General features: G+C 45.7%; 1 protein-coding gene across 11 annotated transcripts in view; it reads right to left on the bottom strand.

Annotated features, from left to right (window-relative positions):
- Positions 1-24,488, bottom strand: part of HDAC5 (histone deacetylase 5) — a 122,937-nt gene that overhangs the window by 77,649 nt on the left and 20,800 nt on the right. For 7 of the 11 annotated variants that reach the window (XM_083408301.1, XM_083408294.1, XM_083408297.1 and 4 more), the window contains one exon: positions 15,004-15,075. In XM_083408301.1, coding sequence (XP_083264427.1) covers positions 15,004-15,075 — 72 coding nt within the window. Of the gene's footprint in view, positions 1-15,003; positions 15,845-24,488 lie in introns of those variants that run through there. The other 4 variants (XM_083408292.1, XM_083408302.1, XM_083408300.1 and 1 more) reach the window with 3 other exon arrangements.

Here is a 24,488-nt window from a genome sequence, read left to right as displayed (position 1 = left end):
CAAACCCAGATTGTGTGGAAGAGCTCCATCCTGCTCAGAATCTATTTTCAGGAGTTTTATAACCCACCTCGAAATTCCTCAGCCGATAGCCTTTGCCAAATTCTGGTTTAGCTGCTGAGGTTTATGGTTGTCGTCACCACAAACACTCGATGTATTTATAGCTCTTCTACGGGCTTCACTCCAAACTTGCCTTCGGTGGGTCCTCCCTAGCTCCACTCCACTCCAAAGTATTTCTTTCCATTTATCCAAGCTCAAGCAAAGAGGAAGGCACACAGACACTGACCCACAATGTGCTAAAATCCCAGGTTTTGCCTTCCCTTCTTGCAAGAAACAACATGTTCTGCTTTCGCTGAATGTCTTCAAAGCCCAGCTGCTGGCTCACCTTTGCAAAGCAGCATTGGGGAAGGCATGATTTCAAGCAGAAAACTGATAGTGGAATAAGGGTGAAGCGCCCTTCTCTTGCCTATCTACTTTGCCCCTACAGCTGCAGGAATAGGCAGCCGTCCCATAGAGAGATTGAACCTGCAACCTTGGTGTTATCAGCACCATGGTCTAACCAATGAGAGAGATGGTGCAACCAGGGGCAAACTACACATTATACTGCAGGCATAGGAATAGATGCTCTTTCTTGGAAAGCATCCCAAGAAAGGGGTTATTTGCATTAGTGAAGAAACAGGAAGGAAGCAAAGAGCTTGACTTGTCCCCTACAAATTCCCCCTCCATGCAAGCTGGTTTTACTACCCCTTGCAGGTTCCATTTGTGTTTGCAAGGTAAGCCTAGAACATTGGAAAGCCAGAGATTTTAAGGGAAACCGGGTAGAAGGGGAAGGAGTAAACATTATTTTCTTCCCATCCCTTCTCCAACACAAGGGAGAAGGGAGAAAGGGCCATCAGGAACATTTGTTAAATGCGAATGAAGCTTAGTCTGTAATTTGCTCCAGAGGAGGAAGCCATGAAGACACAAAAATGGTAGCATAAATGCTCTCTCTCCCAAGCTTACCCCCTTGAGGGAAGCCAGCAGTGCTTGCAAAGGACAGACTTATTGGTCTCTTTGGAGAGAGATTTGCGTAGATAGGAAACCCTCACAAGCAGGCTCCTGTGGTTTTAATTGATAGCAAGGGGAAAAGCCAGGCTCGTGTTGCAAGCAATTAATTTGCAACAGGCTAACTTTTCCTTAACATAATAAGAGTTTGCAGTGACTCAAGAAAGAGGAGAAAGAGCTTAAGTGCCAAATTATGTCTTTTTTCTAGAAAGGCTTGTTCACAAACAGGCACCTGTCAAAGTAGTATAAATGCAGGGTTCAGGGTAGGGGTGCCAGACCTCTGGCTCTGACCCGAAGTCTCCAGGTTTCCCTGGTTCCCTCCAGGTGATGGGCTTGAATCTCCAGGTGGGTGAGTCAATAATAATAATACAGTGGTACCTTGGTTCCCAAATGGCTTAGTTGACGAACAAATCGGCTCCCGAACATCGCAAACCCGGAAGTGTTCTGGTTTGCGAACGTTTTTTGGAAGCCGAACGTTCGTTTCAGCTGCTGGCATTGTCTCCAGGGTCAATCAGCCAATCAGAAGCTGCGCCTTGGTTTTCCAACATTTTGGAAGTCAAACGGACTTCTAGAATGGATTGAGTTCGAGAACCAAGGTACCACTGTAATAATAATGATTGTGCATGCAGTCTGCCTTTCTCCCCATTCCCAGTCAACCTCAATCTACATAGCCAACCTCCAAAACGTCACCAGGGTCCTCCATCTGTGACATCACCAGGGGCTGCCCCTAGGTCTCAGGTTTGGGCCCTCAAATCTCAGGATCTGGGATGCTCCTAACCAGGCAACCCTAACTAAGGATGCTTGTGAGGGAGGAAGGGGCATAACGCTTTCAGCACCTCCTGATTCTTCTCTGCAAATTATCATCACTATCAGCTTATTTGTATGCTGCTTTCCCACTATACTGTGCTTGAAATGTCTCACAATGTATTCAATGAACAGCTATTAACAATTCCAAATCTCAGTAATAACAATTATTATCATTGGGTGGGAATCATGCTCAGAGTAGACACACTGGACTTTGATTTCACCAGGTCTACTTTGAATGTGACTCCGTTGGATAATTGACTTAATGCCAATTAAGTAAATACTGTGAGTTGGGGGGGGGGAATCCATAAATAAATAACACCGACTAGGATCTGGGAGACCAGGGTTCAAACCCCCATTCAGCCATGAAGCTCGTTAGGTGACCTTGACTCAGTCTCTAAGTCCCAACCTAACCAAAGCCACAGGGCTGTTGTGAGAATAACATGTTGAGAGGGAAGAACCAAGTTCACCACACCTTGAGCTCCTTGGAAGAAAGGTGGAATAGAAATGCAATAATTAAATAAATAGTAGAAGAAGTAAAGGTAAAGGTAAAGGTACCCCTGCCCGTACGGGCCAGTCTTGACAGACTCTAGGGTTGTTGGCCCATCTCACTCAAAGAGGCCGGGGGCCAGCGCTGTCCGAAGACACTTCCGGGTCACGTGGCCAGCGTGACATCGCTGCTCTGGCGAGCCAGAGCCGCACACGGAAACGCCGTTTACCTTCCCGCTAGTAAGCGGTCCCTATTTATCTACTTGCACCCGGGGGTGCTTTCGAACTGCTAGGTTGGCAGGCGCTGGGACCGAACAACGGGAGCGCACCCCGCTGCGGGGATTCGAACCGCCGACCTTTCGATCGGCAAGCCCTAGGCGCTGAGGCTTTAACCCACAGGGCCACCCACGTCCCTATAGTAGAAGAAGTATGCAAGGCCAAAAAACTCTGTACTCCACAAGGCCTTCCACAAAGGTAACTCTGCAGACACTGGGTGGCAACTACAACTCTCGCTTGCCTCCCCATCCCTCAACGTACCTCTTTTAGCCCATTTCCCCTCATAATTAGGCTTATTTCTTGTTCCTGGGAGGAAAAAGACAGGTTACAAATCATCTCAAGGAAAGGACCCTTGCAGGAGAGAATCAACAGGCGAGGGAAGACGAAGCGCCCCCAACCAATTCAAGTAGTTTGGGCCTTTAAATACCAGCAACAAAACCTTGAATTTGACTCAACAGCTAATAGGTACGCTGTTGTAAATATAGATTTGTGAATTGGGAGCCAGGGAGCACTGTCAAGGCCCTGCAGAGCTCTTTACCTCTTCCTATAGCAGTGCAGAAATTTGATCATAACAAGATGTGAAATCCTGGGTCAGAACACTGATCCACCTAGCAGGGTATTGTCTACACCAGGTATCTTCAAATGCCTTTTGACCCAGGATCCACTTTTATCCCAAACTGCATTCGGGACACATTTCTTAATCTTTTACCTTGGTGGCCATCTTCCTGTTGTGATCCACTAGTGGATGCTGACCCACCAGCTGAAGACCAATGGTTTACACTGAAGGAGAGAAGCTCTCCAGAGTCCCAAGTAAGTATCTTTTCCATCACTTGTGGTTCCTTTAATCGGAGCTTGTCAGGGACTAAACAGGAATCTCCTTTATGCAGAGCATGTTGCTCCAACACTATGGCTCTTCCACAAGGCTTTGGATTCCGATGGTGATATTTTGTTTGTGTAAATACAGAGTGACTAACATCCCCAGCTATAAAGGTTAGAAACTTTGGCATCTATGCAGAAAAGTGTACGAGGTTTAGGTGCATTTTTACCTCCAGAAACTCACACCCCCTGAGTTTGGGGATAGGCCTGCTGGGGAAGAACCGTGGCAGAAAAGCAGTGGGTGGAGAAAGGGTTAGGCACCATCTCCTCTGTTCTATTTCTTTACTACAAATTGGTCCCTCCTCCAAGCTGTTTTGCTCTAAGGCAGGAATAGGGAACCAATGGCCCTCCAGATGTTGTTGGACTCCCAACTCTGATCAGACATGGCTTATGGTCAGGGATGGCATGGGTTAGGAGCCCAACAACATCTATAAAGATGGAATCACTTAGCCACCCAAGTGCAGAAGCAACATTAATCAGGAGCAATAGATTGAGAGAAGGCCACAGGATCATTAGCTCTATATGCTGACTCAAGTGAATTCATTCTGCCCTTCTTGCTCTGGTTTGATCATTACATCTGACTGCTGTTGACTCTTAGTTAAAAAATGAACCAAGGGATTCTCCTAAACCAGAGTTAACACAGGCCACTTATCAATAACTCCAGTGCAAAAAAAAAAGACCCAAGGAAATTTGCATGCCAATCTGTCTCCCACTCTGAAATCTAACTATCATTCTATCTGCATCAGACACATTTAGAAATGTACTTAATTCTTAATTATTGCTAATATTATTTACCTGTTTCATAGAACCAAGAGTGCGTGTGGTGCTCTACAGAGCTTTGCAAACAAAATAAGAGGCTGGGCTATGGCTCAGTTGTGGAACATGCAGAAGGTCAGAGAATTTGAAGGGGCCTTGTACATCATCTGGTTCAATCCCTTGCCTGATGCTGGAAACACAAAGCCAGAGTATTCCCAGAAAATGACTGTCCGGTCAGTTAAGGGACAGAGTTGGAAGACACCCTGAAGGTCCTCTAGTCCAAACCCCTGCAATGCAGGAATCTCCGCTAAAGCATCCATGACAAATGGCCATTTAGGTAAAGGTAAAGGTACCCCTGCCCGTACGGGCCAGTCTTGCCAGACTCTAGGGTTGTGCGCTCATCTCACTCTAGAGGCCGGGGGCCAGCGCTGTCCGCAGACACTTCCGGGTCATGTGGCCAGCGTGACAAGCTGCATCTGGCGAGCCAGTGCAGCACACGGAACGCCGTTTACCTTCCCGCTGGTAAGCGGTCCCTATTTATCTACTTGCACCCGGAGGTGCTTTCGAACTGCTAGGTTGGCAGGCGCTGGGACCGAGCGACAGGAGCGCACCCCGCTGCGGGGATTTGAACCGCCGACCATGCGATTGGCAAGTCCTAGGCACTGAGGCTTTAACCCACAGCACCACCCGCGTCCCTAAATGGCCATTTAACCTATGTTAAAAAACCTCCAAGGAAGGATAGCACACTACCTCTGATAGGAGTCCGTTCCACTGTCAAACAGCTCTTACAAGTTCTTCCTGATGTTTAGCTGGAATCATATTTCTTGTAACTTGAAGCCATTGGTTCTGGTGCTAGCCTCCAGAGCAGGAGAAAACAAGGTAGCTCCATCCTCCATGTGACAGCCCTTTAGTGACTTGAAGATGGCTATCATATCTCCTTTTTTCCAGGCTAAATATACCCAATTCCCTCAACCGTTCTTCATAAGGCTTGGTTTCCAGACTCTTGGTCATCTACATCACCCTCCTCTGAGCATGTTCCAGCTTATCAATTTCCTTCTTAAATTGTGGTGCCCAGAACTAGACACAGGCCACTGATCCCTTTTTGTTATTGATCCAGAGTGGAGAGTACATGGGCAAATACCTCGAGTTACAAACGCCTCAGGTTACAAACGCTTCAGGTTACAAAGTCCGCTCACCTGAAGAGTTACCTCGAGTTGAGAACTTTGCCCCAGGATCAGAACGGAAATCGTGTGCCGGCGGCACAGTGGCAGCAAGAGGCCCCATTAGCGAAAGCATGCCTCTAGTTAAAAACAGTTTCAGGTTAAGAACAGACCTCTGGAATGAATTAAGCTCGTAACTAGAGGTACCACTGTAGCTTAACCTGGCATTATTCATTTATAAAATGCATATTCTGCCCTTCCGGACCAGCTGCAGGAGCTGGCATCACTGTGCACCTGCCAGGGCCAACACTCCAACTGGGGACCCACTATCAGTCTCGGGACTCCCCTTGCTCAGCTGCTTCTCCTGTTGCCCATTAATGCCTATTCACCTGCCCTCTCCAGGCCCCCTCACTGACAGTTTCTTACCCAACTTGCATGACCACCCTTCAATGGCCAATGGGCATTCCCAGGACAGTCTACAAGAAGAGCAAAAAAGACCCAACTGCAATATTTATAGAGTAATAAAGCAAAAGAATGGCACAGCTTTAAATAATAAAAAAACACCCTCTAATCAATAAAAGCTCACGGCAGCCTGAGATAATTAAAAGGTTTAAAAGTTAACGACGTTTTAAAAACAGAAAGGTTGAAATAATAGCCCAGTAGGCACCAGTGTAAGGCAGCTTTTTCCGCAGCCAGGGATGAATGAGATCAAATACAGATACACATGCTTAAGCTTGGTTACAGTTGGAATTAAGTCAAAGGACTTGTAGAGTCTTTTAAGGAGGGATCTGAAAGGGGAGAGGTGGCATCATGAACTCTGGCTGCTGACAGCAGCTGTCCGGAGGTTTCAGACAGGAATCTTCCCCAGTCCTACCTGGATATGCCAGGAACTGAACCTGTGACTTTGTGCACACAGTGTATGTACTGTTGTTGTACATTTATTTATACCCCACCTTTATCCCTGACAGGGACTCAAAGTGACTTACAGATAAAAATAAGGGCAGCTAAAAACATGGGGCGGGCGGAGAGAGAAACAATCATTTAAAACTATTGAACACTGATAGAAATAAAAACTCTCCTCCCGCCCCCCTCTGATTTTAAATGATCACTTGATCACTGAAAATTCAGGTGTAGAATATTCCGGGAGGACAAACCCTCACAGGTTCCCCTATATAGGTTAACCTGCTATAGAAGCAGTGTTCGAAATTAGCCAGGCGCATTTTGCTCCCGACTTTCAACCACTTGCGAGCAAGTGAAGATGCCTGTGTCAGGTGTGCGTGCAGGAGCCAGGCCCTGTGACCAATAGGACTTTGCAGGACTGGGGCCTTCCTAAATTTGTTCTGAAGAGGCAAGGCACGGCCTCACAGGTAAGGCCAATTGGTAACTCACAGCACCTGGTGGCAAGAGCTGGCAAGGGATATAAGGTCAGCATTTCCCTCCGGCTCTTTGCCACAGCAACACGCTTCCTGCCTTGCTGCGTTTGGCTTCTTGCTTCCTGATCCTTGAACCTCGGCTTCATGACTCCCTGCTCTCTGACCCTCAGACTCTTGGCTTCCTGACTCCTGGCTTCTGGACCCCCATTCCTGCTCCCACCCTGCCATCTTGCTCCCGGTCCTGACGACCCCTGCCAGGACTTCAATCACCCATGAACCAGGCCATGACACACTGGCTGGTAAACAGAGGAGGCGAGAGCAATATTGGATTCAGAGGTCCTGCTTCTGGGCCTCCCATAAGCATCTGGTTGGCCACTGTAAGGATACCTGATGAGATGGGCCATTGGCCTGATCCAGCAAGCTCTTCTTATGTTTTTACCTTCCATACCCAGCTTCTGAGATTTCAACAAGAACCTCGTGTTTCCATCCCTATCTATGTTGTCGTAAGATGGGGAGTCTTTTTCCGCTGCCCCAATAGCTTCTTGAAAATGCAGAACTGCACGGATCCAAACATCTTTTCAAAGTTTTGCTAGTGACTGAATAAATGACTACGCCAGCTGATTCTCGCTTTCCTGGTCCTACCCAAGCCATGCATAAAAAGTTGGCATCGCAGCAAGATGGAAGAATCACCAACGCAGCACACACAAGAGTTAGAATTCGGGCTGACAACAGTAAGCAGCTTAAACCTTTATTCTAAAAATACCCGCCCTGGTATTCTTAGACCGGCATGCTTTTTTACACAGATTCCACACACACATCCCCACCCGCCCATCATAAACTATTCACATTTGTTCAGAGTGCCAATGGATGACCACAATGGTCAGGAGCAGAGATGGGGAACCTGCAGGCTTTTAGTTGTTGCTAGACTACAACTCCCATGAACACTGACCAATACGGTTGATGGAGGTTGGAGTCCAAAGATGTCTGGAGGACCATGGGGTCTCCATCCCTGGTGTGGAGGAACCAGCATGGGCATGAGGCATGTGTAGAGATAGGAATGGGGTTGGGGGGGGGGTTAAAGGCATTTCACCTCTCCTAGAACACAGGTTTCAATTAATAAGCAACAGCAGGATACATAAATAGTGTGAAAACGGTTTCAACAGCTAATCAAAAGCAATTGCCAGCTAGCCGCCGAGAATCAATCTGTACAAGAATTAATTTATTTAATCACTAGCTAAACTTTCGCCTCTGCTGTTTAGATTTCTAACCAGAGGCTGAATATATTCTGTGTTTCCATGATGGCATTGCAAACACGTTCCGAGATACCGATCTGAGACTCCAGCGTCTAAGCATTCAGAAACAGGCCTCCTAAGAGTCTTCATGGCTTTAGAATGTTTCTTAGCTGGTATAAAAAAAGCAAGTTTCTGTACGTCATAACTGAAGGGGAAAAACACTGTGTCTCGGCAAAAGCTGAGAAAGCACAAGGGAGCAGAGTGAAAATGTCAGTGCTGTTTTGGCAATTGTGTGTACGTGTGAGTGTTGTGGGCACGCACAGACACACATGCGTTTCGGTGTCTGTTCGGCCCCTTTTCCTTCTTCCATTTGCCATTGTTCCCTGAAACCACCCTTCAAAACATGTAGTCTCAACCTTCAATCACGTCCCTCTTTCCAACAGTCGCTGGCAAATGAAATGTACTTTGAAAATTAGCCAGGATCTTGGAAGCAGAACAAATTAATGGAAATCAAGCAAACACAAAAAGTTACATAATTTGCCTAATTTATTCTGACCATGATTCTGGTTTTCCTTGGGTCAGAATCTCTACTGGGGAGGGGAGCAGAAGAATACCTAGCCTCCTAGCTGAATCACAGATCCAACGTAAAGCCTGAAGGTTAAGAGCAAACAGCTGTTCCTGCAGCACATTACACAGAACGTGAAAGTGACTCAGAGTGCAATCCTATACCGGCAAGTCCACTGGCCATACGATTTGCTAGAAGCCCTGCTACACAAGCAGAACCCCCTATATAACCGCTGCGAAATGTACGCCAGCAGAAGATGCCCAGGTGCATTGGCAGAACAATCAAAGCAGGGCAAGGGTAGGGGACAGCAGAAGAAAAGAGTGCACAACTTGTGTTGCATATCCTATCCTTTGATCCATAGCTAGGTTTCCAACAAAGGAGAAACTCTACACCAGCCCGAAAACTGGCACAATGATTTCCCTCCCTTTGACTTCAAAATGAGGGGGGTGGGATCAGAAAAAAAAAGCTGCCTCCATTAAGCACCCAAAATCAACACACTGCCACCAGGACCATAAACCACAAACAAGGAGACCATAAATCTTGATGGTAGGATGTGTGGCACGGGGCTATATATCTCTGGCAAATGTTGTCGAAGGATTCTATAGAGCAGGCATGTGCAACCTGTTGGTGGCGACCCAGAGGTGGATCATGATTGAAGCTCAACTGTGAGTAGATCTCAGTGTCTTGGAAGTTGGATGTGCCTGCTATAGAGGAACTCAATTCAGCAGTTCTGGGCACCACAATTTAAGAAGGAAATTATTCTTTATGTGCCCATGTCAGCTTTGCTCTCTCACTTGTTGCTGCTGCCTTGTTTTGTGCCCCTCTTGCACTGAGATAAAATGTTTTGTTCATAGAGGGATTCAAACCAGAGACCTCCTGAGGGTGCTTGTGACTGGTGTGAGAGACAGGGCCACAGGCCTCCCTTGGCTGTGCCTCTGTCTGCTGCTTAGTTCTTGCACACCTTGCGCATTGAAGGCATGGGAAGGGGACGGTGCAAGCCCTCATAATGGCATGTATTGCTTGGTTGCCTCCATGCCCATGTAGCGTGTTGGCATTGTCACCAGTGCAATCCCTGACTGAAGGCCTGTGGCTGTGTTTCCAGAGGCACCGCCTCTGTCGTTTTCACACCGCCTCTATCCTTTCTGGTGTTGTGCTTTCCTCTTTCCTTCCCAGGCTGAGCACAAACTGGAAACGGCATCTGTTCTGTTGGCGTGGCAGCAACGTACCCTGGCATAATGTGCGCACAGGATTGCTCTGCCCGGATAGTTGGACAGGCGTAATGACCTAGTTCAGACATCACAGCCAAATCCTCAGTGTTTCGCACTTGGTATTGAACAGAGGTAGAGAGGGATATTATTTAATTAAATAGCAAGGAGGCAGCTGGGGCAGTTTCAACAAGAGGAGGAGCAAGACTTGCAGATGGACAAAGGAGAAGCACACTGTAGATTTTGGTGGCAGCCAGTTTTCGCTAGTTACTTTACACATCCTGAAGACTGATTTCCGTGTGCTTGGTTTAGACCCCAATCTACATTAAAGACTCATCAGATGGCCTCTTTAGCTTTGTTATAATGGAAGAAGGATGAATGGAAATTCCTATTTGCAGACATCACCGCCCCTGACACACACACACACACACACACACACTCTCTCTCTCTCTCTCTCTCTTTCTCTTTCTCTCTCTCTCTCTTTATACAGTTAAATTCAGCCCAGCATTTTACAAAGCAAGGCAGGAAATTCTAGTTGTTCCTTACACTCTGTTGCATCATCATAATTGCTCTTTGCCACTAACAGGAGTTAAACACGACAGTTCCTTAGACTAAGGGGCCATCAAGTTTTTCTGACGTGAGATTGAGGGTAATGTGTAGTTCCATTCCCCCAAATAAGTTCCCCTCCCCCCCAAGAACATTTCATGTGCCTCCCTCCAGTTTAAAAGTCTCATGTAGTTTCTTCTCCTATCCTCATTTAATTACATGGCCTATCATTCTCTCAGGTCTTTCCATTATCCTTTTGAATGAAAACTATCAATATTTCTTATTTAGCCTTCCTTTGTCTAAGCCAGAGATTCCATAACTTTTCCTCCCACAGACCACTGGAAAATTGCAGAGGGTCTTGGTGGCTCACTTAATGATTTTTCTGCTTCTTGTAGCAACTGCAGTGCACTGGGCTAGATGCTGTATGATTTTTAATTGTATTTTTATTGCTTCTTTTATTGCTTATATGTTGTATTTCGTTGTATTACAATCTGAATCCATTTTAATTCAAACGGCAACACAGTACATACAATAAAAATATAATACATTCCAAGAAATAAAAGCAGCAGTAAAAATACAATTAAAGATCAATATGAGTATTTAATGCAAAGGGTGTATTGTCCCCCTTCCTCAACCACAAATCCACAGACACATTGTGGACTACCTAAATGAAGCTGGGGACCACCGTTGGAGAACATTTAGCATAGGTGCAGGGGTCCCCAATCTAGATTTCCTTTCTACATTTTTTATCTGGGAACATCCCCCTTGTTCCCAGATCAGCACAACCCAATGTTACAGAAATGGACACTTGGGTCTCCATAGCACTGCACAGAATAGATGCCTTAGCAATATCACACTCTCTGCAGATACACAGAGATGAAAGAGATCCCGTGGCAGAACATTATGTACTTAAAGCAGGAGTAGCCAAAACAGTGCCCTGCAGATGCAGCTGGACTGCAACTCCCATCAGCCCCAGCCAGCACGGCCAATAGTCAGGGATGATGGGAGTTACAGTGGTACCTTGGTTCCACTGGGAGTCTGTGGAACCAGACTCCCATCCTGGAGTCTGTTTGACTCCTGAAACGTTTCAAAAACCAAGGCACAGCTTCCTGAAAATCTCCATCCACAAAAGCTAAAGAAACATAAAAACAGATATTAGTGTGCAAGGTTTGGTTAAGGTTACACACACAAACTCCAAACATATGGTCAGCTGTGAGATTCGACAACTTTCTTCCAACCTTTGAAATAGCAAATTGTCCCAACAAAGTTGCTACCTCTGACTCAAACCTGGCTTATGTTTTACAAAACAACAAGGAAAGCAGACAAGTTCCCTTCTGTTCCAGCTTTTCCTATTTCTGTTATAGATTCCAAGACTTCAGCCTGGTCTACGCATGCAGCAGTATGAGGTGATATAATACTTAAGGGATAGAGAATGCTCTAACTGCAGGTAGGAGTTGCATTTTTTCATGCTCCCCTATGTGAAAAATAAACGAATTCCTGCAAATTAATTAAAAACATAACACCCTAATACACCGAGGGAAGTAGTGTAGTCTGGTATGCTTCCTGTTGCGCAGGGAGTAATTGAAGACTGTTGTTGTTTGTGCAGGGGTACACGACAAAAATGTGCTCTCCCACCTGTAGTCTAAAGTGGTACAGTCCATTCTACTACCTCATTCCCACCTCATTTTGCTGCATGTGTAGACCACAGCTAGAAATCTCCCAAGGCAGGAGATTACATAACTTCCCTAGGCAACTCATTTCTTTGCTGAGCTACTCAGCAGGCTACGATTACGGCACAGGTACCAGTGTTACCCTGATGTGTTCCAGAACAAGCACGTAAATTGCACAAGTCAACCAGGCACATATCTTTGAATACCTATTTCCCTAGATGCACGCGCACAGATGTTTAAATCTGTTTACACACTTCTTTGTGGTGAGCACACTGGAGTTTCTCAATATGCAGAACCAATAAATTGTTTTAACTCCAACAATATGCTAGGCATAGAAGGATTGTTAGCAGATGTCCATCCAGCTTTTTAAAAATAAAAGCTGCAAGAAATAATTTAGCTGCAACAGCCTCATTCAGACACAAGGCTCTCCACACCGTGACAACTTTCTGGGTTTGCAAATAAAGGCACAAAAAACCTCCATTCCTTCAGAAAGACTCTGTTTTTGCCTTTTTCCTTCAGGAACCCCTGTGCACAGTAACGTAAGGGTCATTATCCAAACCCCCATCCCAACGCCCAAAGGAGCATTTGAGCCTACCTGAAACCGAGACACCAATCCATCACTACTAGAAAGCATTTGTGCCATACTTGCAGAATAAATAGATCTGGATGCTTCAAATGACTGAGCCACGTATTACACAGAAAGGAGGAAGGAGGTATCTCGAAACCACAAACACACACAAATGAGGACCACTCCTTCCCACTGGCTAGGGACAAGCACTTGGCAATGCACATGTTATCATTGGAAGGCTCAGGAGCACATCCCACATGGAAACCTAGACATTTCTCCCCACACCATAGATGTGTATGCAAGTTACTTGTGCTCCAAGCAGGAGAAGCTTGAGCGTGTGGCCCTGGTTGCATCTATATATGGGAGAGGTCATCACCAGCCTCCCACGGCAGGTACTGCATTTTACAGTCAAGAGCTGGCAGGGAAGAGAAGGGAGAAGAAAGACTCCAAGAGCACACAGGGAAATGAATTATGCCCCATATTTTTATTGTATCAACCTGTTCTCACACTGGACTTTTACTGGGTAATCAACAATGAGATAAGGATCAAGGCCTATGAGTGTATGTCCTTTTACAACTCTGGGGAAATAGCTCGAATTCCTATGAGACCAGCTTCACATTTTGAGAAGTCTGAGGCACCTGGATGAAATGCCACATCACCCTCTAAGTTGTGCCAGTTCCTGAGGCCCAAGATTGGAGAACAATCCTGAATCTAATGGGCTGCAACTGAAACTCCAGATGTGGTATTGCAATATAGCCTTTTTGCACTGAAGTTGCGATGGGGAGATCCACCCCACCCCAGAATCCATTCACTTAGGAGACTAGCCCAGTTAATGTCCCAGCAAGCAGAAACACCCTTCATAACATTTGCAGACCAAAGACTATGGAAAAGAAGAAAGCAGTTCCTGGAATTAATATTCAGGTGTTGCTCTAATGGTGCTGAGCAATTTCAGAGGTCAGGACTTCCTTTTACATTCATGCGAGCCGCACAACATATAAAATAGGAACAAGCCAGGATTAACGGTGATGCTAAGTACTGCACAGAACAGGGCTCAGCTCAACTGTGATTTAATAACCCCAGATTTCCTAGTGTGAAATGCATTTCCATCTTTCCCACTTCAGCTGGATTTATTTACAAATGCACTTCAGCTCAGAAATGGGGCTGTTCCCTTGCTCTGAGACAGCTGGAACGTTTTTTGGAGTAAGACAGGCTCTCACTCCATTCCAGCAAATACAATCCATGTGCAGAAACATGCATGTTGGCTAACCCTAGTATGCCAGCAGATGACAGAATATGACTTATGGGCAAGAGATAAGTGAGAGAAAAGGTTCAGCGCAGGACCCCAATGTGTTCACTATGCATCAAGGTGCACTGCTGCTGCTAAAAGATGACAGGCTGGAAGCCCCATGTTGCTTCTTTTGCTATTTCTATTTTATGGGAATACAGAAGGAAAACAGACTAGACTCTCCCCAGCCTACAAATCAATTCCAACCAGAGGAACATACTGCAAACTTTAGCTACAAAGAGATGGCCAAATAACTTTCACTTTTAGTCAGAACCAACAAAAGAATCTATTTTACCACTTAATATCAAAATGGGCCCCTCCAATCCCAAACTGTTGATCAGGTTCTCAAATTCAAGCCTTCGCTATTTTGCATTCTGCAAAGGCTGATCCAGATTATTTAACAGAATAACAAAGCTGAGCCTGAACAAATGGAGATGCCCTCTGCACATGCTATGGAGCACTCTTATTGTTTAATGTGCTCCGGGATGAGCAGTAACTTTGAAAAACAATTCTGGGTCTTGTCAAGCTGCAGTTCAAGGGGTTAACTGCTTTAAAAATAAGTGCTGGACCTCAAGTGCTGGAAACCTGGCATCCTGATTTTCTCGTGTAGGGGAGAAACTGACTGTGGTTCTTCCGTGATGAGAGGAACACTCTTCCCATGATCAGAGGCACTCTACTTTGCCATGGTTGGACCCTAGTGTTTACAAACCAATTTAGAACTGAACCCTGGTTCAAATTAAGTACTCGCCACAAACCTAAAATTAATTTCACCTGGAAAATCCATAGCCAGGGGGTACAAACATATTGAGAAGTCCTAAGTGATAGCATCACATTTTTAAGAATGAACGTTCCTTATTTTAGGCTCAAGTGCTGGACAAATGTTACATTATCTCTCGATGGGGGCAATTCTAGGACTCTGTGATTTGTCCAGCTCTTTTCTCAGCCACACGTGGACCAGATTCTATACAAAACCAAGCCCCATTGCTCAGGCTCAGAGGGACACTCCCCCCCCCCCCCCCAATGCACTAAACATATCAGCCACTTCATTATGTCCCATTGTCCCAAGTTCCAGACCAAACCTCAAACACACTTGACTAACTGTACTTTAAAAATCGCCACCCTTAAAGCCCATCTCACAGACACTACATGGTACTCACCTGCCACAGGTATGGCGTGGATCTGTGCCCGTGACAGGAGTTCCAGCGATGGCTCGTGTCCAGAAACTCCATCTGAAGAAAAACACGATTCAGTTTCGTAAATTGTCTGCAACATCTCTGGCAGTCCCCACACCGAGGATACAAGAAGCATGCCAAGGAGTGATTGCAAACACTGCCGTTATTCCACTGCAGCTTCCCTTTACGACAATCCGCCGTTGCACAACCAAAGGCTTCAGGGAGGTGTCTCTTTTTAGGCTATATTGCCATCTCAAACCATCCAACATCCCCTCCCCTCTCAAGCCAGCCGCTAAGAACACACACACATCTGTCCTCCTTGTGGAAGCGTCGTCTTCTTCTTGGGGGAAAAAGTTAAATTGTTTTGCAGCAACAGCGGCAGTGGCGAGGAAAAACCCCCAAGAATAAATCAAAGCCACCAGGGAAGGAAAACAAAATAGTTGCAGATGAAAATCTCCTTGCAGGGGAAAGAAGTGGAAGGGACAGAACTATTTTCTCAACTCCAGAAGGAAAGGGGAGAAGAGTCGGAAGATGCAGAAGGAGGCAGAGACGAAAAAGATGCAAAGGGGGGGGGGGGGTAAAAAGGTTTACATCTCAGGTGTGGCTCAATTCACCAGGGAAGGAAAGGTTGAAGCAACGTCTCCTCAGGCATGAAAAAGAAAAACCCAGAACACCAGGACAATGAATCTAGTCTCTAGCAGAGGAGAGATCTAACAAAAAAAGGAGAGCCCACGGCTCTTTGGCACTCTCACAAAAGGCCCCTTTTCGTGAGACGCAAGGCTCCCTTCTTGCGATTGTTTCTCATCCCTGCCACCAAGCGAGATGGCTTCTGCCGGGGGTGACCTGAAATAGAACGTAGGGGAGGAGCCAGCTATAAATAAACCCAGCCAAGCTCTCTGGGAGCTGGGATGGTTCAGGCAAGAGGAGCTGCCTGCCTATCAGAAGCTGCATTTCAACCACAGGGGTCAGTGGAAGAGATTCCCCGGGGAGGAAAGGCTGTGCCAGCTGCCAAGACAAGAGAAGGGGAAGCAAGGCAAGAACAAAAGGGGGTGGGATGGCCGCTTCTGTGTTGTGGATGCCACAGTCTACCTACAGATGGAGCCTGGCCGGTTCATTAAAGCCCAGGGATTTCAAACGTGTATTCCTTGGGAGGGGGGCGTGATTGAAAAAGGAAAGCTAAGGGCCGCAATCCTACATCAACTGTTAAGAGGTATTAACGATATGTGTACGCTTCAAAACAAAACAAAACAAAGAAAAACATCAGAGTGACTAAAGCATTATGTCCAAATTAGTCATGTGTACAGTTATGGACAACTTATGTACAGTGGTACCTTGGGTTACAGACGCTTCAGGTTACAGACTCCGCTAACCCAGAAATAGTACCTTGGGTTAAGAACTTTGCTTCAGGATGAGAACAGAAATCATGCGGCGGCAGCGGGAGGCCCCATTAGCTAAAGTGGTACCTCAGGTTAAGAACAGTTTCAGGTTAAGAACAGCCCTCCAGAACGAATTAAATTCTTAACCTGAGGTACCACTGTATATCGGCATTTGCACTGAAGCTGCAACTTCCTGGCCACTGGAAACTCGCAAACTCCAAAATCTCTGGTTCCTGAGATTTCACAAAGCATTGCACTGCTTATATTCAACAGTTAGGAGCCTGATTATAAAAGCAAACAAAAAACCACAGAGAAAGAGACAGACAGGCAGAAGGTAAGACTATCAAGTGAGGTATAAATTGTTGTCAATGGAATTAATAAAGCATGCCTTTTTATTACATGGAGTATCTTGAATGAGTTAACTGATGCGGTACTGGCCCATCCTAGCCCCTCCCAGTAAATAACAAACAGTAGACTGGTGTGCTGCATCATAACCAGTGTGGTGTCCAAAGGGCATTCTGATTTTCAAAAGGTTTTTGAAACCCTTGGTATCCCTTCCACCAGCTCTTATTAACACAAGCCCTGTGCATGTACATCCCTTATGGCAGCAGTTCTCAACCTGTGGGTCCCCAGATGTTGTTGGACTACATCTCCCATCATCCCTGAGCTCTGGCCTTGCTAGCTACGGGTGATGGGAGTTGTAGTTCAACAACATCTGGGGACCCACAGGTTGAAAAAGGCTGCCTTACAGCATGGGTAGGCAAACTAAGGCCCGGGGACCAGATCCAGCCCAATTGCCTTCTAAATCTGGCCCACGGATGGTCCAGGAATCAGCATGAGTAGAATGTGTCCTTTTATTTAAAATGCATCTCTGGGTTATTTGTGGGGCCTGCCTGGTGTTTTTACATTAGAAGAATGTGTGCTTTTATTTAAAATGCATTTGTGGGGCATTTTCTTTTTTTCCCCTTCAAAATATAGTCCGCCACACACCCCCCCTACAAGGTCTGAGGGACAGTGGACCGGCCCCCTGCTGAAAAAGTTTGCTGAAACCTGCCTTATAGTGCAATCCTACACATTTAACTCAGAACATAAGTCCCCATTACGTTCAGTGGCGCTTATTCCCAGGCATGCATGAACTCCATACCATACATGGTAAGCTCGGGGGTGGGAGTGGGGGAATAGCTTAGTTGCAGGGCATATACTTTGCGTGAAGAAGTTTTCAGGTTCAAGCCTGGCATATCCAGGCAGGGTTTGAAAACCCCAGCAACCCTGGAGAGCCATGGCCAGTCAACGGATGTGGACAACACGAGCTGTGTTCGCATGTCACAGCTTACTGCACTCCTCTGATATCAGCAAGCCAAGATCCCTGACTTAGCATTATACCCATACTGTGGCTTGTTTTGCTCGAGACAAAAACACAGAAACCCCAAAACAACAGAAATGGTATCGAAAATTATTTAGAAGCAGACAAAACAAGACTGCAAGCAAAACAAACATATATTGTTTCTTATGCTCTTGCGGAGTATTCTCCTTTGTTTTGGTTGCTTTTACTCCAAACACATTATGATGTGAAGATTAAGGTTTGTTCTTGGCTCACCCATCATGGTTTGTTTGGAGAAAAACAAACCATGATCGCGGGTGAGTGGCAAACTAGGTGAGTGGCAAACTAGGTGCTCCTTGCTCATGGTAAACCATGGTTCACTGCAATTTGTTGACTAGGTTATGGAGTCAAACTTCTGACAAAGTACCTTAGTATGTGACAGGCACCATCTTCGAGGAGGCAGTCCTTATTGTATGAGAATCACAGAACTGCAGGGGTGGAAGGGAAGGATTCTAGAACCAACAGTTTTCCTGTGTACATGTAAAGGTAAAGGTAAAGGTACCCCTGCCCGTACAGGCCAGTCTTGCCAGACTCTAGGGTTGTGCGCTCATCTCACTCTATAGGCCGGGAGCCAACGCTGTCCGCAGACACTTCCGGGTCACGTGGCCAGCGTGACAAGCTGCATCTGGCGAGCCAGTGCAGCACACGGAACGCCGTTTACCTTCCCGCTAGTAAGCGGGCCCTATTTATCTACTTGCACCCGGGGGTGCTTTCAAACTGCTAGGTTGGCAGGCGCTGGGACCGAACGACGGGAGCGCACCCCGCTGCAGGGATTCGAACCGCCGACCATGCAATCAGCAAGTCCTAGGCGCTGAGGTTTTACCCACAGCGCCACCCGCGTCCCTGTGTACATGTACTGTACTTCTATTTTTTAAACAAAACAAAGCAGTGACCTCCTAGTCAACACGTTTTTTTTTTGCTTGCCATGATCAGTTTCCTTCTCCATCCTGGTGAGCTTGCAGATCATTAACCTGCCAATCACATTGCATTTCTGAGGTGCTTGGAGCATCCCAGCCTCCAAGTGTAGGACAACTGCAGAAATGATCTTCTGAGTCCTTCCCCACGCCACACCCCTTTTTAAAGAAACACCAACATATCTGACTTCTGACCCATAAGAGATTCAGCAATGCCCACTCAGTTTCTTCCAAACCATTATATCCCTCAAGCCTCAACAGTTGCGCTCAGTGGCTATTCACTATTAACATTTACTGTGGCAGCACCCTGCTTGCAGGAGGCATACCCCCTTAATGTTAACTGTGAGGGATAAGGAAACACAAATATAATCGAAGCTGTTCATGCATGTTTACCTTTAATTTTTAAAGCGTTTTCAAGTCTTTAGCCCTCTTAGTTGTGAAGATATAATTAAAAGCAGGCAGGCAGTGTCACAAACTAATACAAATTAATAACTTCAGATACCGTGCATAGCTACACAGTTATCCTCCTCCTCTTTAGGACCCTTCATCACAAAACCTCAGGCTGCAGGCCTACCGAAATCCTTTGCTATCAACAGCAAGATCTTAGATGACTCTGTGCTGAAGTCAGAGCAGGAGGATTGTCCAGAGGGAGGAGGTTAGCAATCTTACTTGCGCAATATCCTTATTGCATAAGATAGGGGGTTGTTAAATCATGCTCGCAACCCTGAGAGATAGATCACTGCTAATCCTGTTTTCACAGACAGGAAACAAAAGATGGAGAAAGGCCTCGCAATTAATTCGGGGCAGTGGAGGAGTCAAAATCCAACGCTCTTTCAGTTCCCAGGTGTATATATATATATATCTCTCTCTGCATCCAACTCAGCCAAGATAACAAGATGCACATGGAAAAACAGAATGTCAGTCCATGGCATCGCCAGGTGGAGTTGAGAAAGGCTTGTGGCTGAATCACTGAAAAGCCACAGCCCACTCAGATATAAGGGGACTGGTCCTATAAACTCAAGCTGGCTCTTCATATTCCCCACATGCTATAGCAATGGGTCACAGACTGCGTATCACTGCAGCCGTTTGGATATTTCGAGGCAGGTCAAGAGCAAGGCCTGTATTTACCAGCACGTTAATTTAAAACCTAGGCTTTTAAAATAGCCCTGTGTTATTTATAGCTCTCTGAGACCACTCTACCCCCTCCCTCTACCCCCTCCCTCATGTGCTTTTGGACTTTATTTTGGACTTGACGTCAAATAAGCTATTTATATAGGCATGATGGGACGAGAGAAGACAGGAGCCCTTTCGTCCCCACCCGCCTCTTTGCATGCTTGGCCTTTGGTTCACGTCAAGGGAGAGGGTCACTATACAAGGAAAGGCGATATTCCACATGGCTGCCCTCCTCACCTTGAGGCCTTGATTTTTACCTCAGGAGGGGCAGTCAACACACCACGGGGCTTCCTGTCTTAAACCACCCCTGCCTAGCCAAAAGCAGATGGACAAACATACAATTTTTTGCTTTACTGCCATGTAATCGTGCAAAAGGAAAATGATTTTTGAAAAGGCAGCTACCAAGGCTGCAAACAGCGATATCACCGCCCCCAAGCCCTGAAAAACTTTGAAATGACCTTTCAGGAGAATATATTTTCATGGGGCAAATGTTCTGTTGTTGCTGGATCCAGATATCTTCCCCCACAGAGGAAGGCTTTTGTTATGTGGGAATAACACCTCCTCAACAGTACGCCCGCAATATTTTGTCTATGTAACTCAAGGTTGAGGCATTTTTCCTTCAAGCTAATCCATCTGTTACATTTGCAAGTAACATGCAGTGTGCTGTTTCAGGAGTGCAGATAAAATATATTGCTATCAAACAGCAAGACATGTTTTTGTAAAGTTTTATGTTTAAAGAAGTTTTTAGAAGCGTAAGCATTTCTTCTGTCTCTTTTTTCCAAAGGAGAGACACACAAAAATATGTCTACCACAGGCAAAACTCCTCTCCATCACATGGGGACATGATAACGGTGATTCTAACATAGGATTTACTCAATAACAACTCCCCGCCCCCCCCCAAAAAGAAACCTCAAAAGATTTACAAGGAAAAATGATTGCAGCGGATGGAAAAGTAAATGCAACAGACATTTCAGATCCAGAGGTTTGTGGTTAGGAGCTCCTTTTCCGCTGTAAACTATAGAACAGTGTGGCTTTTACGTTCTTTGGAGAACAAGGAAAGGGAGATGAAATCTAGAACTGATTAATACCCAAAGATGAACCCTGCCTAAATAATCTAACCCTTAATCATCTTTATGCAGGGGTCGGCAACCTTTTTCAGCAGGGGGCCGGTCCATCGTCTCTCAGACCATGTGGTGGGCCGGACTATATTTTTTTGGGGGGGGAAGAATGAATTCCTATGTCCCACAAATAACCCAGAGATGCATTTTAAGTAAAAGCATACATTCTACTCATGTAAAAACAACAGGCAGGCCCCACAAATAACCCAGAGATGCAGTTTAAATAAAAGGACACATTCTACACATGTAAAAACACGCTGATTCCCGAACTGTCCGCGGGCCGGATTGAGAAGGCATTTGGGCCACATCCGGCCCACGGGCTTAGGTTGCCTACCCTTGCCTTAATGTGTCACCAGTTCCACAGAATTTTACAGCCTGATCCCAGGATCCAGCAAGTAAGGTAAAAGGTAAAGGACCCCTGGATGGTTAAGTCCAGTCAAAGGTGACTATGGGGTTGCATCGCTCATCTCACTTTCAGGCTGAGGGAGCTGGCGTTTGTCCACAGACAGCTTTCCGGGTCATGTGGCCAGCATGACTAAACTGCTTCTGGTGCAATGGAACACCGTGACAGAAACCAGAGCGCATGGAAATGCCGTTTACCTTCCCGCCACAGCAGTACCTATTTATCTACTTGCACTGGTGTGCTTTTGAAGTGCTAGGTTGGCAGGAGCTGGGACAGAGCAATGGGAGTTCACCTCATCGTGGGGATTCATACCGCCGACCCTCCAATCAGCAAGCCCAAGAGGCTCAGTGTTTTAGACCACAGCGCCACCCACGTCCCGATCCAGCAAGACAGTCACATGGATGGCAGTGAGGTCAGCATCCTACACTATGTAAGAATGCACGAAGAGGTGAATTGGATCGGGGCCAAGGCCTACCTTGTCCAGCATCCTGCTTCCCCCCAAGGGCCCACAAGACACCTCTGGGAAGCTGACAAACAATGTATGGCGACCCTTTTATGATGCTACTCCCCAACAGCTGATATTTAGTGGTATACTCCCGGGACCACACAAGTACCATTTAACTATCATGACAAATAGCTACTGACTGGATGATCTATCACCTGTGAATTTGTCTAATCCTCTTTTTAAGCTACATTAGCTAGTAGCCATAATCAGTGCTGGTGAGACCCCAGCCACCCACTTCTTAACTTTGCCCAGAGGCATTCTATGCATTTATGCAAATCTAAGTCCTGTGCCTATACCCAGATTTCTCAAAAGCACCTAGCAACACCCCTGATGCACTACATAAAAATAGATTTTCTCCTGAATCTACTACCCATCGGTTTCGCTAACTACACATAAGATTGCAACCTACAAGCATTTAACTTGTGCACATTCAGCTTTATGAGCATGGCAAAATAAATAAAATAAAAAGGGGGCAGAAAGGGGACGGGCATCCAGGGAAAGAGTCTTTTGCAATCCCACCCGCCATTGCACCCAACATGTTTTGACTATACGCAGTTTTGGCTTTAGGCACGATCCCTGGAATGTACTGCCTGCGTAAGATGTGGGCTTACTGTAACCACGAATTCTAGCACTATGAGAAAGGGAGAAATGTTTAATCTACGCCAAGTGTAATTTTATACAATGACCTAGTTTGCACATCACATTAAACCATAATTATTAGTGGCAATAATTATGGTTTAATGGACTATGCTGAATCAGAAAAGTTAACAGTTAAAATAAGAGAACTTCACAATGATTGCTTTATGGAAGAATGGAATCCTTTTTGGACTATTTAAAGATATATTATGATGAATTCGCGATTTGAACTATGAGCGACAGAAGATATTAGAGATTATTGTACCATTGTTATGATATAGGAGAGGGAAGATAGCAAGGGGGAGGGGAAAAAACACCATGGAAAATGGGATGGGAAGTCAACAAAACCAAACAAAAATCAATTATGTGTTGGAATGTTGGTGTGAAATTTCTGGAAATTTAATAAAACATATCTAAAACATAAACCATAATTATTAGTGGACACCACAATTGAAGTTGCAGATGCTTTGCCCCTCCCGGACTCCTGCTGCCCCAGACAAACAATTAATGGTCTAGCTTGTCATGTCTTCCAGGCCCACAAATCATGAACTTAAGATCAGAAAACATGGCAAGCCAGATCATGGTTTGCTTCCTAGCAGGAGCAGGGAAGGAGCAGAACACACACAATTTCAACGGTATTTTTAACTATGGTTTAATGTGATGTGCGAAGCAGGCCAGTGACTCAACTATACCTCGGTGCAAAGCAACAACTTGCATAGCCCATAGCAACATCACACAACAACACTAATCACAAGATTGTAAGTGAAGAACTCTCTTAGCAAATGCAAACACAAAGCACCTGTCAACTGGCAGCAACATTACTCAGCCTATTTTTCTCCCCAGAAATTTGACCAAAAGAGTTTGGAAACAGAGGGAACAGTAGTCCCTAGCCCTGATGCCCTAAACCAGTGGTTAGGAAGGCTATATGGGAAGAAACAGAGACAAGGTTCCAGCTCTGCTTTTATTAAACAGATCGAAAGCCCCACTTCAGCTATTCTTAATATTTTCATAATGCTGCTATATGCTGTAAGCTCCAAGTCCAAAGGCAATATATGTATTTGAATGCTAACTGCTGTAAAGCAAAACAACAATAGGAGGGGGCTACTTCCTTCAGAGGAATCACCTTGCCAACAAATGTCCGTATAGTGAAAGCTATGGTTTTCCCAGTAGTGATGTACAGAAGTGAGAGCTGGACCATAAAGAAGGCTGATCGCCGAAGAATGGATGCTTTTGAATCATGGTGCTGGAGGAGACTCTTGAGAGTCCCATGGACTGCAAGAAGAGCAAACCTCTCCATTCTGAAGGAAATCAGCCCTGAGTGCTCACTGGAAGAATAGATCCTGAAGCTGAGGCTCCAATACTTTGGCCACCTCATGAGAAGAGAAGACTCCCTGGAAAAGACCCTGATGTTGGGAAAGATGGAGGGCACAAGGAGAAGGGGACGACAGAGGACGAGATGGTTGGATAGTGTTCTCAAAGCTACCAGCATGAGCTTGACCAAACTGTGGGAGGCAATGGAAGACAGGAGTGCCTGGCGTGCTCTGATCCATGGGGTCACAAAGAGTCGGACACGACTAAACAACAACTTCCTTCATGTCCTGGTTGGACATTGTAGGAAACAGAATGCTAGGCTAGGTCATAGCTGTCAACGTTTCCCTTTTTTTAAGGGAAATTCCCTTATTCCGAATAGGATTCCTTGCAAGAAGAAGGGAAAGTTGACAGCTATGGGCTAGGTGGACCTTTGGTCTGATCCTGCATAGCTCTTCTTATGTTCTTAAGTTACATACAAGCATTTGCATCATGCAGATAACTATTTTGCAAGCAAAAGACCTTGTGCTTGTGTGGGGATAGCATATAGACTATACAATACTAAGGCCAAAGGAGTCTGCCATGGTGGATAGCATATAGACTATACAATACTAAGGCCAAAGGAGTCTGCCATGGTGCAGTAGCCCAGTAGGTTA

This window comes from Podarcis tiliguerta (assembly GCF_965153285.1).
Source record: "Podarcis tiliguerta genome assembly, chromosome: 13".
NCBI lineage: Eukaryota > Metazoa > Chordata > Lepidosauria > Squamata > Lacertidae > Podarcis > Podarcis tiliguerta.
This window is presented reverse-complemented; position numbering and strand designations above follow the sequence as displayed.